This window comes from Denticeps clupeoides, chromosome 18 (genome assembly GCF_900700375.1).
Source record: "Denticeps clupeoides chromosome 18, fDenClu1.1, whole genome shotgun sequence".
Lineage (NCBI taxonomy): Eukaryota > Metazoa > Chordata > Actinopteri > Clupeiformes > Denticipitidae > Denticeps > Denticeps clupeoides.
The window spans coordinates 5,139,899-5,153,523 of NC_041724.1; the positions used below are offsets into that span (position 1 = coordinate 5,139,899).

At 45.3% G+C, this 13,625-nt stretch overlaps 1 protein-coding gene across 3 annotated transcripts in view; it reads left to right on the forward strand.

The window, feature by feature from the left end:
• The window catches only part of slc44a1b (solute carrier family 44 member 1b), a 19,397-nt gene continuing 5,772 nt past the window's right edge, over window positions 1–13,625 (forward strand). The window contains exons 1-12 of one of the 3 annotated variants that reach the window (XM_028961073.1): window positions 1–197; window positions 2,621–2,710; window positions 4,186–4,328; window positions 7,754–7,890; window positions 8,876–8,969; window positions 9,778–9,947; window positions 10,093–10,182; window positions 10,817–10,974; window positions 11,297–11,483; window positions 11,753–11,921; window positions 12,336–12,492; window positions 13,445–13,528. In XM_028961073.1, coding sequence (XP_028816906.1) covers window positions 141–197; window positions 2,621–2,710; window positions 4,186–4,328; window positions 7,754–7,890; window positions 8,876–8,969; window positions 9,778–9,947; window positions 10,093–10,182; window positions 10,817–10,974; window positions 11,297–11,483; window positions 11,753–11,921; window positions 12,336–12,492; window positions 13,445–13,528 — 1,536 coding nt within the window. In that variant the 5' untranslated portion in view covers window positions 1–140. Of the gene's footprint in view, window positions 198–759; window positions 1,048–1,432; window positions 1,589–2,620; window positions 2,711–4,185; window positions 4,329–7,753; window positions 7,891–8,875; window positions 8,970–9,777; window positions 9,948–10,092; window positions 10,183–10,816; window positions 10,975–11,296; window positions 11,484–11,752; window positions 11,922–12,335; window positions 12,493–13,444; window positions 13,529–13,625 lie in introns of those variants that run through there. The other 2 variants (XM_028961074.1, XM_028961075.1) reach the window with 2 other exon arrangements.

Sequence of the window (13,625 nt, forward strand, 5' to 3'; positions counted from 1 at the left end):
ACACGCACGCAATTCCTCACCACGTTCCCTCTCCCTGGTACAACAGAGAACAATGGAACAATGGCCGTCTCTGTCGCTCCCGCTGGCATCTCCGTGCACCGGGACTGTCGCCGCACACAGGCCGGTGCTGCAGGGCAGACATGATTGACCAGAGGAGGACAACCCCGGATCCATATCTGGCCAGGCGCTGGAAAAAGGTGACAGCTTTATTCCCTTTTTAATTTCCTTTAACAGGAAACTCAGGGGAGTTGGTTTAAATGCAATGCTTGTTGTGCTCGTTGTTGTCTGTGATGGGTTGTGTAACATATAAGGCATTGTGCAAAAGTCTTAGGCACCAGCACAAACCACTGTCAGTAACGTAAAAACATATGTCAAGCTTTGATTGAGTATTGACGTGTGCAGAGAAAGAGACTCGGTTATCCTACTGTTCTCTCAGCAGAAATACAATTTTGTTCTATATCTGTAGACTCTTGCATGTTGGAGATCATGAATGAAATCACTTTATAATCGTCATTATTTGTCTGCTTTTGCACTTTTAGATACTCCCCTTCCTAAACTATTTCAGAGTTACTGATGGGACGATGCGTTTATTTCTTGCATGTGTGTGTGTGTGTGTGTGTGTGTGTATATATATATATATATATATATATATATATATAATTTTTTTTTAATCTTTATCGTCGTCGTCACGTTCCCAGTAAATGTAAGCCGACATTTCGAACTTTCGCGCCCCTCCCAACATGCCCCGTGCCGGGGTCCTCCGCCCGGCCGCGGCGTGACCGGACGGAAGCGGCGCCTTTCCGGCAGCACCTGCGCTCCCCGCCAGGAAATGTGTCGCGCTAAAGCCCCGGAGTAGTAATCCCGTTCGCCCGGGCCGCGACGAGGGCCGAGCCGGTCATGCACCGTGTGCGCGGGCGTCGAAGCGATTTATGCCGCCGTCGCCTGCCTGCCAGTCGGGGGTCATTGTCGTCCTGCGGCGTGTAGCGTTCGGCCCTGCGGAAGTCTAGCTAAGCCTCGCCTGCAATGGGATGCTGCGGCAGCACGGAGGTAAGCCGCGCTCGACGCCCCGAAAAAAAAAATAAAAAAAAATACAATTATCGACGACGACGACGACGACAAAAACAAAAGAAAAACCGCGTGGAAACGAACCCGCGATGTCCGAGCGACGCGGTAGCCGCTTAGCCGAGCGCTTCCCGGCGATTAATCTTATTAATATGCAGCACGGAAGGCCGAATTGGCCAAAAATAAAAAAAAACAGGAGATTCGCAGCGCGTCGTTCTTTGTTGTCCCCCCCCCCCGCCGCCGCGACCTGGAAGGGACGGGACCGCGTCGAGACTTCCCCACCAAAACACGCCCTGCGCACCCCGTTTTACTTTGTCCGCACTTTCTTTCTTTCTTTCTTTCTTTCTTTCTTTCTTTTTTTCGCCGCCACAGTTCGCGCGATTCGGCGTCTGCGTGTTTGTTAATAAAGCGTTAACAAAGCGTTAATAACGCGACACAAAGCGGCGCGTCCGCGAACAAGAGAGGAACGTCGTGTCGGGAACGAGCGGGATCGATTTAATGTCCCGCTGTACAGATACAACACGGTGTAAGGAAGCATGTTTTTTTTAATGATCTATATATATATATATATATATATATATATATATATATATATATATATATATGTATATGTGTGTATGTGTGTATGTATGCATGTATAGCCTTCGCGTTCACATCATTCTGACCACAGTTAACGTTCACCCTGTTGTCCTCGGTCCTTGTGCCAGGGTCCCCTGGTAAGGAACGTGGACGTCAATTACAGCTGCAATTACGCTGCAGCGTTTATCAGAAGGCGACTTGCGATCGGTAGTGACAGGGACGGCCCCCGTCCCAGAGACGCTTCTGGGTTAAGTGTCTGGGTCGGGGGACGCGATGGCAGTAAGTGGGGTTTGCAACTGGGACTTTTTTTGCGGTGCTCCGCTTCATAGGCATTTACATTTACGGCGTTTTACCAGACGCTCTTATCCAGAGCGACTTACAATCAGTAGTGACAGGGACAGTCCCCACCCCCCACCCCCCGGAGACACGCAGGGTTAAGTGTCTTGCTCAGGGACACGATAGTAGTAAGTGGGATTTGAACCTGGGTCTTCTGGTTCATAGGCGTCCCTTTAAAAATAATAACAATAAGGAAGCAAACTCAGATGTTTTGTTGCCTTTTTTGGGGGGAGGGGGGGGGGGTGCTTTGACCCCAGGGACCTGCAGGGTTATTGGCCCTGTGCAAGGAGGCGCACGTCACCTTCACCACACTGTCGTTTTTTTTTTGGTTTATAAAGTTCCATGTCGTTCTGTTCTGCCACGGCGGCAGTCGCGGATCATTTCCGAACCGCGTGCGGCCGCGCTGGAACAATATCTTTTTTGGAAGGAAAAAAAAAAGGAGGCCGTTCGAGTTCGAATTTCATGCCCGACTCGTCCTCTGTTGAACCGCGGACGCTTTTGATTTTGCCGGCCGCGCGAACGGAGCGCCCGCGTTAGCCCGTTCGTGCATAAATCGGATGAGAGATCCCAGCAGGGTTTTGCACGGGGGCGCCGGGTCACCCCGCCAGCATGATTGACAGCCGTGATGATTTGTCTTTCGCAGCGGCCAAAGAGAGAATGGAAACCGCTGGAGGACCGAAGTTGCACGGATATGCCGTGGTTCCTGCTCTTCGTGGTTTTCTGCGTAGGCATGGTGAGTACAGCACGGCACCCCCCCCCACCCCCCACCAACGCCCCGTGACTCGGCGGCAATTACCGTGCGTCCACGGTTCAGCCTAACAGGCGCGGTGCTGTCAAGACGGGGTTCGTTTCACGCCTGTGCTGGGAATGGGGCCTTCTTTATTTTGGGGTTTAGGCCTGTCGACACCTGGTAACATAGGATGGACATGAGGGTACAACATCAGCCTGTCTCCATATACATTCAGATGCATCATTAATTCGTAAATTATACGAATTGATTATGTATTTATGTTAGGAGGGTTAGAAAATATTACATATATTACATTATTATTGTTTTATTTAATGACAAAACAGTATATACAGTACAGGCCAAAAGTTTGGACACACCTTCTCATTCAATGTGTTTTCTTTATTTTCATGACCATTTACGTTGGTAGATTCTCACTGAAGGCATCAAAACTATGAATGAACACATGTGGAGTTATGTACTTAATAAAAAAAGGGCAAATAAGTGAAAACATGTTTTATATTCTAGTTTCTTTGCTCTGATTACTGCTTTGCACACTCTTGGCATTCTCTCGATGAGCTTCAAGAGGTCGTCACCTGAAATGGTTCTCCAACAGTCTTGAAGGAGTTCCCAGAGGTGTTTAACACTTGTTGGCCCCTTTGTCTTCACTCTGCGGTCCAGCTCACCCCAAACCATCTCGATTGGGTTCAGGTCCAGTGACTGTGGGGGTCAGGTCTCCACTTTTTGTTAAGTACAGAACATCACATGTGTTCATTCATAGTTTTGATGCCTTCAGTGAGAATCTACCAACGTAAATGGTCATGAAAATAAAGAAAACGCATTAAATGAGAAGGTGTGTCCAGACTTTTGGCCTTTACTGTATACAAAAGAATTTAGGTTAGTCCCACAAGAGGGAAATGTACATGGCCATGGCAGAAAGTGGGCTGTACAAGATAAGAGCATAGAGAATATGCCGACTGTACAATATAAAAAGTACACTATACAAATAAATAGTCTTGGGGTAAAACTGTGGATGAGAATATTAAGAATATCTGTATATACATGTAATATACTTGTGGGACTAATAAAGGTTTATTTGAGATATTAGAGATATGTACACATCTTGCACATATTGAAAAACAGAAATGGTGCATTGGATGTGCCTGTTTGTCAGTACTTTTACAATATTTCAGTGTTCACCAAAAGAGAAATGATGCAAACGGTTAAAATTTAAACCTGGGATTCATTGACTTTTAGCTAAGAACATTTTCCAATTTCACCGTCAAGTGGACCTGCCAAATTAAGAGCACCGCGCAAAGATTTAAAGTATTACAGGTGCATGCAACGTGCTTGAATACTAATAAATGTATAGAAATTTGCCGGGCACGGTCTGCAGAGGTGTGAAATGTGAGTAGAAGTGTCCCTTTGACCTGGCGGAGCCCTGGACTTCATGACTGATGAGCGCACTCTTGTGTCGTCAGGGCGGCATCTGTGCGTTCACGGTGGTAACAGGCGGCGCGGCAAGGCTGGTGTTTGGGTACGACAGCTACGGGAACACGTGCGGCCAGCGCAACGAGCAGATAGAGGGCGTGCTACTCAGTGGCCTCGACCAGACCGACAAAAAGTGAGTGGGCAATTCTTGCAATTCTTTTTTTTTTTTTTTTTTGGGGGGGGGCCAAAAGCGAAATGGCATTTTAAAATATTTACAGCCGTCCCCTTCTTCTCCCTCTCCTCCTGCTCATCTGCCAATTTCTTATTCATCTCTCCTCCCCACTGCCACCAAGCGTCCCACAGCTCTGTGCTCCTTCAGGCCGGGCGTGAGAAGCGCGGCTGAAGTGCATTTGTCGTCGGGGCGTTTGTTCAGCGCCTCCCCGACTCCGGTTCAGACGGAATCAGCACCGCAGACAGCTCCTCCGCATGATTCACCAGCGACGTGTTATTAATGCAGCGATGCATAATAAATCCATGCACTGGGTGCACTGGGATTTAATCCATAATTACTGGTACAGGGGAAAATGTCAGGGTCTTGAGGGTTTGCTTTGAGGTTTTTTCCCTCCTGGTTCTCTCCTGTGTGTGTGCGTGTGTTGGAATCGCCCAGGCTGCACGAACAGGTGCCAGCGCAGAGATTTGGCGCCCGATCTACCACATGCATCACCCACAGTAACTACGGGTCCATGTAGGCTAATCTCGGCCTCGACTGGAGAGGGAACGGCTTTGTCATTGAAGGAACTGGAAGAGCACGCACAGTTTATTTATTTTAGTTTTTTACATTTCGGAGGCGGGAGGCACGGCCGTCCTCTCTCTTCCTCGTTCTCGGCATTATTACCCAGAGGGCCGGTGATATTCTCGGGTTTTGCAATAATTACTCCATTAGGCAGTAATTATGTGCAGCAGCGGCATGGTAGCTGCCTGAGCTCCATGGCTCGAATGGGCTGTCCTGCGTACACCCAGGGGTGTCTTAAATGCAGGGTCCCTCTGATCAGGATGTCATTAGCTGCTGCACCGGAGCACAGAATGCGATTCAGCACCGCCGCGGAAACAGGCCCTATTTTATCAGCAGAGCTCTGAATGAGGAGCCAGTGAACATCGTTCCAGAAATAAAGTTGTGACCGGGAATGTCCAAAAAGTTTCTCTGAAGGTGTCGGGGTCTCGAGTAAACACACAGGTCTTCAACAGAACCTCGGACCAACTCAGTACGAGTTCATAATGTGAATGATGGCTGATCCATGTGCACACAGAAGACGCAAACACAGGTTAATGACTCTGTCCTAATGGTTCTGTCTTGTTGCTGTGCACTATAATAATCCTTGACTCCTCTGCATTCCTGGTAGAATTGGGGGTCTTGCGGGTTTGGGGATCAAGCCAGTGGCAAATCCCAGATGGGCCCAGTCGTCCGTAAGTGGAGTAGATCTGGAACAAATAAGGAATGCCGGTTGATCCAGTTGTGGGCGGAGCTGAAACTGGTGTGCGGGAGTAACCTGAGCAGGCCAATGGTCACCTGGTTAATTGGCATTAGTGTCCGTCCCTTCATTAATCCCCTTAGTTCATTCAGAAAGTCTGTTCTCACCAGCCAGAAGTGATCTAATCTGTGGGATAACGGCGTTGTAATGGAATTGCATCAAGTTCTTTTGTAAACCCATCGTATGATTACATCGGTTCTTAATGATTTTAATGGCCATTTTAATGGCGAGGTTAGCGCTGCAGGTTTTATCCAAGGACATCCAGGCTAGGGTGGGGAGTGGGAATGCTAAATTGGTCCTGGCGTAAGTGTGTGTGTGTGATCCAGTGGGATCCGAGGCTTAACAGCTATGCATCTTGCTGGAATTTTCTTTTTTGTCAATATGCTGTCTACAAAAAGTTAAGCTAAAAGTTTGACTTTGCAAAGATGCAATACACGTTACTAGACTGTACAGGAAATAAATCAGCAGGAGACGAGAACTGTGACCAACAATGAACCAGTTTGGTGGTTCAGTTAATCCGTTTCTTGCTTCCTCCCTCAAGTTGCTCGTTGTTGTGGTCTCTGAGGTTTAATCCGTCAGGTCTTTCCTTGTATACCATAAGAATCGAATTGCACTTAGCGCTGTATCCGTTTTAGAAATATAGTCAACATGTCGTAATAATGTTCCAGGATTCATCATTCAGTTTTATTGCAGCGATTCATGTACTGTGAACTATGGTGGGTGCAAAAAAAACAAAAAAAAAAACATTTACATCAAGACAATAAGAACACAGAAAGGTTTTATTAAACCTGTGAGTTGGCGCTTGTGTATGCTTTGCGGTTGTGTTAGCTGCTGGTGTGGGCCGGCTGTGGTTGGTATCATGAATAGGACTTCTTTTCAGTTTGGTTGTGCATGTTGTGTGTGTGTGTGTGTGTGTGTGCGTCCCGATTTATTTCTGGCTTTAGCCTCCTGCTGGCATTTTATTGCTGACAGACTTAAGTGCAGGCTGGTGGGGTGTCCATGCATGCCTTTCTGCATCTGTCTGTGTGTGTGTGTGTGTGTGTGTGTGTGTGTGTGTGTGTGTGTGTGTGTGTGTGTGTTTGCGAGTGGCACACAGAACAATAGCCCTTGTGGTGTGCTGTGGGCACGGTGCCCATGCCAGCAAAGTGCGGGCAGCCTGGCGTAGGCATGGCACGTTGGCACTGCATGTCTATTTCCCTAATCCAGGCTTCTGGGATCGATGCTGCTGTACCAACAGTCTCTACGGGCCAATCAGAATCTTTTCAGATGTTCTATCGAAAGAAGAGATGTTGGCAGATGTGTATTTTTAAATGTCTCAGGTTTTTGGTTGAACAACTTGATGTTGGAATTATTTGACAGTGGGTAGAAGGATGGCTAAATTCTATTAAAATGTTTTTTTTTTTTTATTACATCTAAGGTCACGATGGGATGACCTCAGATGTTTGACTTGATATGATTTCTGATTTCGGACCACTGAGATGGTGTGTGTTTAGGTTGACGGCACTCTTTCTCATGTTAAGTGCAAAAATGTGCACAACATGGCTTTACTCTGCAAAAACACAGTATATTGTGTCCAAAATATTTGCTAAGCTAAGCTACTGCTAACCACATAACAAAATTGTAATCAAGTAAGTAAAACTGTTTTTACACAAGATGCATCACTAACATGTCAGAATTTACGTTTGTATATAATTTATGTTGTCTATTCCTTGCGTGACAGTGCACACAATGAAATGTGTCCTCTGCTTTAACCCTGCATCACCCTTGGTGACAGGCGCCAGGGGAGCAGGGAGTGGGGACGCTGCCCTGATCAAGGGGACCTCAGTGGCTCTTTGACGTTTCGGGATTTGATACCGTAACCCTTGTATGTGAAAATATTCTCTATTTATTTTTTTTTAATGTCTGTTTTGGGGCGATAGACTCTCCAAGTTCAGGGTTCTTTGTTTGACCTTCCTAAACCAGCAGCGCAAGCACATTGGGATTCTTGCGCAGCTTTTCATTAAGCGAGCTGAACGTCAGCGCAGTGCAGGAAAAGGGTTCATTTATTTTTTTGTAAATTTTTGTGTCGTGTGTTCTGTTGTGTCTTCAGGTTTGTTTTCTTCTTGGACCCGTGTAACATCGACATTGTGCAGCGAAAGATCAAGTCGATGGCACTTTGCGTGACTCAGTGCCCCGACGAGGAGCTGCGGACCTATGGAGACCTCAAGAGATTTGCCATGATCAACGGTTAGTTGTCAGTCTAATATTGATTGATTGAATTTTATATAGGTAGGTCCATGTAATATAAATGTAATTGCACTCAAATATTTGAAAAACCTGATTATTAGTGACTGGATTGCCTTACAGGTGTCACTATGCATGAACACATGTGGAGTTACATATTCATGATACATACATTCATGAATATACAGCCATATGTACATATATGTTTTTCAGTCCTCAAACTTGTGGCTTAAACAAAAATACAGTCCATTTCTTCCATTTCTCCTGACAGTGTTCTTCCTTAATTCTTTTTACATTTCGTTACACAAGGGGAATTAATTTCCGACAGTCCTGAAAGATATGTTAAATAAGCATAAAATCAGAATTGAAATGAATAGTGTTGTCTGCCATTCTTTTTTTTACACTCTTTGCATTGTTGTGCAGAGGTTTCAGTGTGCGTGTTTGTGTCCCGGGCACCTTACAATCACGTCACAAGTGGCATTCTGACGTAATCACTGATTCATGGACCATGCCAGTGTCCATCCCCTCAAAGGGACAGAGTGTTTCCTCACAAACGGAGACACGGGCGTGAGCCCCACAAACCTCTCTCTCTCTCTCACACACACCACACACAGAGCACCTAGGCACACGTGACATGTAAACCGAACAAAGGCTGCATTGATCCCATTGCTGCAAGGTCACCATTGTCTACATTGGGCGGCTCTGTTGTGTATTAGGCCCGTCTGCATGCTATTAAAAAAGCACACACACACACACACACATGGTCCCATCCAGCCCTGTCTCTGCTGGGTCAGGATCTCTGAATAGATTCACACAGTTGTGTGTGTCTGCAGGGTAGTTCTGGAGTGAACCCGATTGTTCTGTCCTGTCTTGAACTCCCTCCACGTGAAGTCAGATTAAATTTTTTATCTGTGTCGATTTTTAGAGACAAAATGGAATCCAGTCATCCTCCTCTAATGAAACAGTCTAAAATGACTTTAAATTCCAGACACTGAGCTGTGTTCTTATGAGCTGGCCGGCCACTTGTACCCAGGCCACCCCGAGCGCTTCACCAAGTGCCCCAAACTTCCTGTGCCACAGAGGTGAGTTCTGCACAGGTTAATAATATTTCCAAAGAGTCAATCGATCAATATTAACAAGCTATTTGCATGAATGACCACATGTAGACATGTTCCCAAAACAGTATGTACTTGACATGGTATTGTTGTAAAAAAAAAAAAAAAGATTCTCAGACACTTATTGATACAAAAATTTGGCATCGATACTAAAATGACAGTTTTGCGTCTGTCGGTTCACGGAAATCACCGGCAAACTACAACAATTTTCAGCAGGCGTTGTAGCCCCTCCCCCGGCTGCATTACTTTAAATTATACGAGTTTTGAGAGGGGAGTAAAGTGGTTGTTCAAACGTTTAATTGCCACGATCAAGCAATACTGACTATAATTAAGTTAACTATAAGAATGGCTGTGGCTTCGCTTCTCTCTCCGTGTTTTACAATAATGTAATTGAACAATGCGCATATATTTTTCATGTCCGCGGCATGAGAAGCGAAGGAGTGCTTGTTTTAGGTAGCCTCAAGAACATTAAAATAAATTTTTTTCATTTATTTGTCCATTTTTATCTGTTTATCAATCTATTTATTTATACATTTCTTTATGTAGCATACATATGTATACTTGTATATATTTATATATACATATAAAGTTGTGACTTTATGAAAAATGTTATAAGATATTGTGTTTGTTTTTCCTCCCCTGTAGTATTGAAAATAGTTTTGAGTATCGAGTGCCATCCTTATTATCGCTATTGAATGTCTAGCTTGTGGACACGCCCCATTTAATAGACTTGCTATAATTATTTGTCCATTTGTGTTTGTCTGTGTCTCCACAGTAAGCCCTTGCCAGTGTTCAACCGTTGCACGCCGGTGGACATCTCCTGCTATGCTAAGTTTGCGGAGGCGGTGGTGACGTTCGTGAGCGACAACAGCCTCCTGCATAGACTCATTGCAGGAGTGGCTGCCAGCAAAGAGATCATCATCGGCTTGTGCGTGCTAGCGCTAGGTGGTTAACCCTTTTTTGCAGCAGCACGTACTGCATGTCTGCCTGAGCACCAGGGAGATTTGATGATAAATTCACTCTTTTCGTAGAGAACTGGATGTGCTGTGTTGACCGTGTGTGTGTGTGTTTTTTTTTTTTTTTCGTTTAGTGTTGTCTATGCTGCTGATGGTGATCATTCGCTACATCTCTGCTCTGCTGGTCTGGATTCTCACTGCTCTTGTGGTCCTGGGCTCTCTGGGTGAGGGGTCAAATATTCCACTGCTCCCCACTCACACCAAACCAGTGGTTCTCAACCTAATTAATGGTTTTGCTTGGATTTTTTTATGCATTGATAGGCAATTATTTATTCATTTTTCAGAACTGTTATTTGGTAAATATCAGCGTTGTTCAAATAGATGGAGCAAATAAATGGAAAGACAACGAATAGGGAAACTTTCAAATTATGCATCTAATATTAAATTCAAACCCTATTATGCCTTAAAAATTGTGTTTCTGAAACCATGGTTAAAGAGTATTGTAGTGCTGGCATCGATTGCACATGTGTGGATTGTGTACCATCAGTGAGTTGAGAGGATAGAAGGTTTATCAGAAGGTTTGAGGACCACTATATTCTGCTAATTTCTTTAAAATTCCGAGTCATATTCTACTCAGCCTCTGGCTTTTTGCGTTGTGTAGCCTAGTGGTTAACACATTCGCCTACGAACCAGAAGACCCAGGTTCAAATCCCACTTACTACCATTGTGTCCCTGAGCAAGACACTTAACCCAGAGTGTCTCCAGGGGGGGACTGTCCCTGTAACTACTGATTGTAAGTCGCTCTGGATAAGGGCGTCTGGTAAATGCTGTAAATGTAATGGTTTCGTGTTCATGTAGGTGGCACCAGTGTTCTGTGGTGGCTCTACATTGACCACAGACTGAACCTGAACGACACGCTTCTGAAGAAGGCCGAGGAGGATCAGGAGGAGCAGGAGTCGTCGAGGGAGAACACGAAGGCTCTTCTGATCTATGCCACAGCTGCTACAGTATTCACAGTGAGTCTGAAGAGCAAGGGCGGGGGGGTTTTCAATTCCAGCATCTTCATCCGATCTCATCAGCTCTCCATTCACCGGGGCTCTGCAGGGGATATTACAGGGCCAGAAAAACAGCTTGAAAAATGTCCCAAAAAGTGGAAGAATGAGTGAATGGCAGTGAGACTTATGTCAAACATGGTGCCATTTCTTTTTCTGTTTTGCTGAGTGCAGCTTTTCTCTGGCTCTCCTTCCTGCATCACTCCGAGTCTTTTTTTCCCCCCTCTCTTTCTTACTGGCTCCTCTGTTTCCCGTCTCCCTTCCTCCCTCCTTCCCACCGTCGCAGGTGATTTTGTTGTTGCTGATGCTGTTCATGCGGAAGCGCGTGGCTCTCACCATCGCGCTGTTCCGCGTAGCGGGGAATGTCTTCATCCACCTGCCCTTGCTGGTGCTGCAGCCCTTCCTCACCTTCCTCTCACTCTTTATTTTCTGGGTGTACTGGGTCCTAGTGCTCCTCTTCCTTGGGACTTCGGGTGAGGGCAACTCTAAACCCCTTATTTATACATACAGAACTGTATTTATGTTTTCATTTGCAAATAAAAATGTATTTCCATGCTGCATGTGATTATCAAGGGAACTGAACGCATATGATTGAGTGGAATATAAAGATAATACCCCGATTTAATTCTGAACATTGTGATGAGCAATGTGATGCTAACATGCCTCGAATGATTTGAAATGCATTAAAATTATATTTCAGTCTTATGTGGCTCAGTGGTATTTGTATATTTCTCATTTGTAGGGAACCCTGTGCAGAACGAAGAAACTGGGCTCATAGAGTTTCGCTTGACGGGTGGGCTGCAGTATCTGACGTGGTACCATGCGCTGGGACTTGTGTGGATCAGCGAGTTCATCCTGGCATGTCAACAAATGACCATTGCTGGAGCGGTGGTCACCTACTACTTTACCAGGTCCACTGCAGTGGTTTTTCTTTACGCTTTTTGATAGCTGTGTTGTTTTATGTGTTAGTATTTAGGCATTTGGTTATTTTTTTAAGTTGTTATATGTACTGTGGGTTATGTTGATTTATTAATGTAATGTCATCGACACAGAACATGCATCTTGTATTTCAGCTCTGTTTTTACATCTTCTGTGAACAATCATGATATGTATCGTATCATGAGATTCTTGCCAAAACACACCCCTACTGTCCACCTGGTTTTATTTCACAGTGTTAAAATAATTTTGTATTGTTTTTTTACATTTAGGCATAATTGTTCTGCCCAGTACACCCATCATTAAAAAATTATTATTAGACAGTTAGCACATCAGTATGTTACAGTAATTAGCTTTTTAGTGACCAATGAACTGCCTGTCGCCATCAGGGATAAGGGTCGGCTCCCGGTCACACCCATCCTGTCATCTGTGTTACGCCTGGCACGGTATCATCTGGGCACAGTGGCCAAGGGGTCCTTCATCATCACACTGGTGAAGATCCCACGCCTCATCCTCATGTACATCCACAACCAACTCAAAGGCAAGGTGAGAAACAGCGCAGCTACTCAAATGCTAACATCGCTGACAAGTGTGTGTGTGTGTATTGCTGATGTTAAGTGTAGTACAAAATATGTAAAAGAGCAGCTGGGGCAGTGAAGGGAAGTCATTGTCATTGTGAACACACAGAGAACACTGCAACACAGCACATGGTGACACAATGAAATGTGCCCTCTGCTTTTAACCATCACCCTTGGTGAGCAGTGAGCAGATATTACAGGCGCCTGGGAAGCAGTGTGTGGGGACGGCGCTTCGCTCAGTGGCCCTTATCCAGAGCGACTTACAATCAGTAGTTACAGGGACAGTTCCCCCCTGGAGACACTTGAACCTGGGTCTTCTGGTTCATAGGCGAGTGTGTTACCCACTAGGCTACTACCACCAAGCACACTCTGCTGGTTGGCCCTACAGCTTTAAGAACGCTGTAGAACTTGGCCATCTAGGGATAGGTTTGAGCAGGTTGGTATATTTTCTTTTTCAGAACATCAGCTGAGGTATCAGGAGTCTTGATGCTGTTGTTCGTGAACTTTGGTCTTGACCTGAAGGCATATAGTATGTAGTGCCAGATATGTAGTACCAAAGATGTCAAATGAAACTTGAGGTCCCAGTTGGTATGAAAATTTTGAGGACCTTTGACCTTCAGGTTCCTCTCTGCAGTTTTCTTTTGACTGTTTGACCGTTAGGATGAGCTTGAGATACCGCTATTCTCCAATTTCAACTTTGCCAGTAGTTGGTTCATGGTGGATCAGAGGTTTAGGATCTTCCTACTGCTTTCATTTAAAAGTTCATCACCCTGAGAGTTTCAAGCACTGTTGGGCCAGACAGTTAGCTGGCTCGAGTTCCTTCGCCCAGGTCCTGTAGCAGATTTTCCAGAATGATGGTCACTCCTAAATCCGGTTAAAACCCAGGAGATTGTATTCATGAACGCTTTGTTCATCTTCAGGAGAATGCATGTGCGCGCTGCATGGTGAAGGCCTGTATATGCTGTCTCTGGTGTCTGGAGAAGTGCCTCAACTATCTGAACCAGGTGAGCAGCCAGACCGTCTTCACACCAACACAATTTCTAAAGGTCCCCTGACGTGATTTTTTATTTATATTTGCTTTTAAATAGGTCTTAGTGGTCC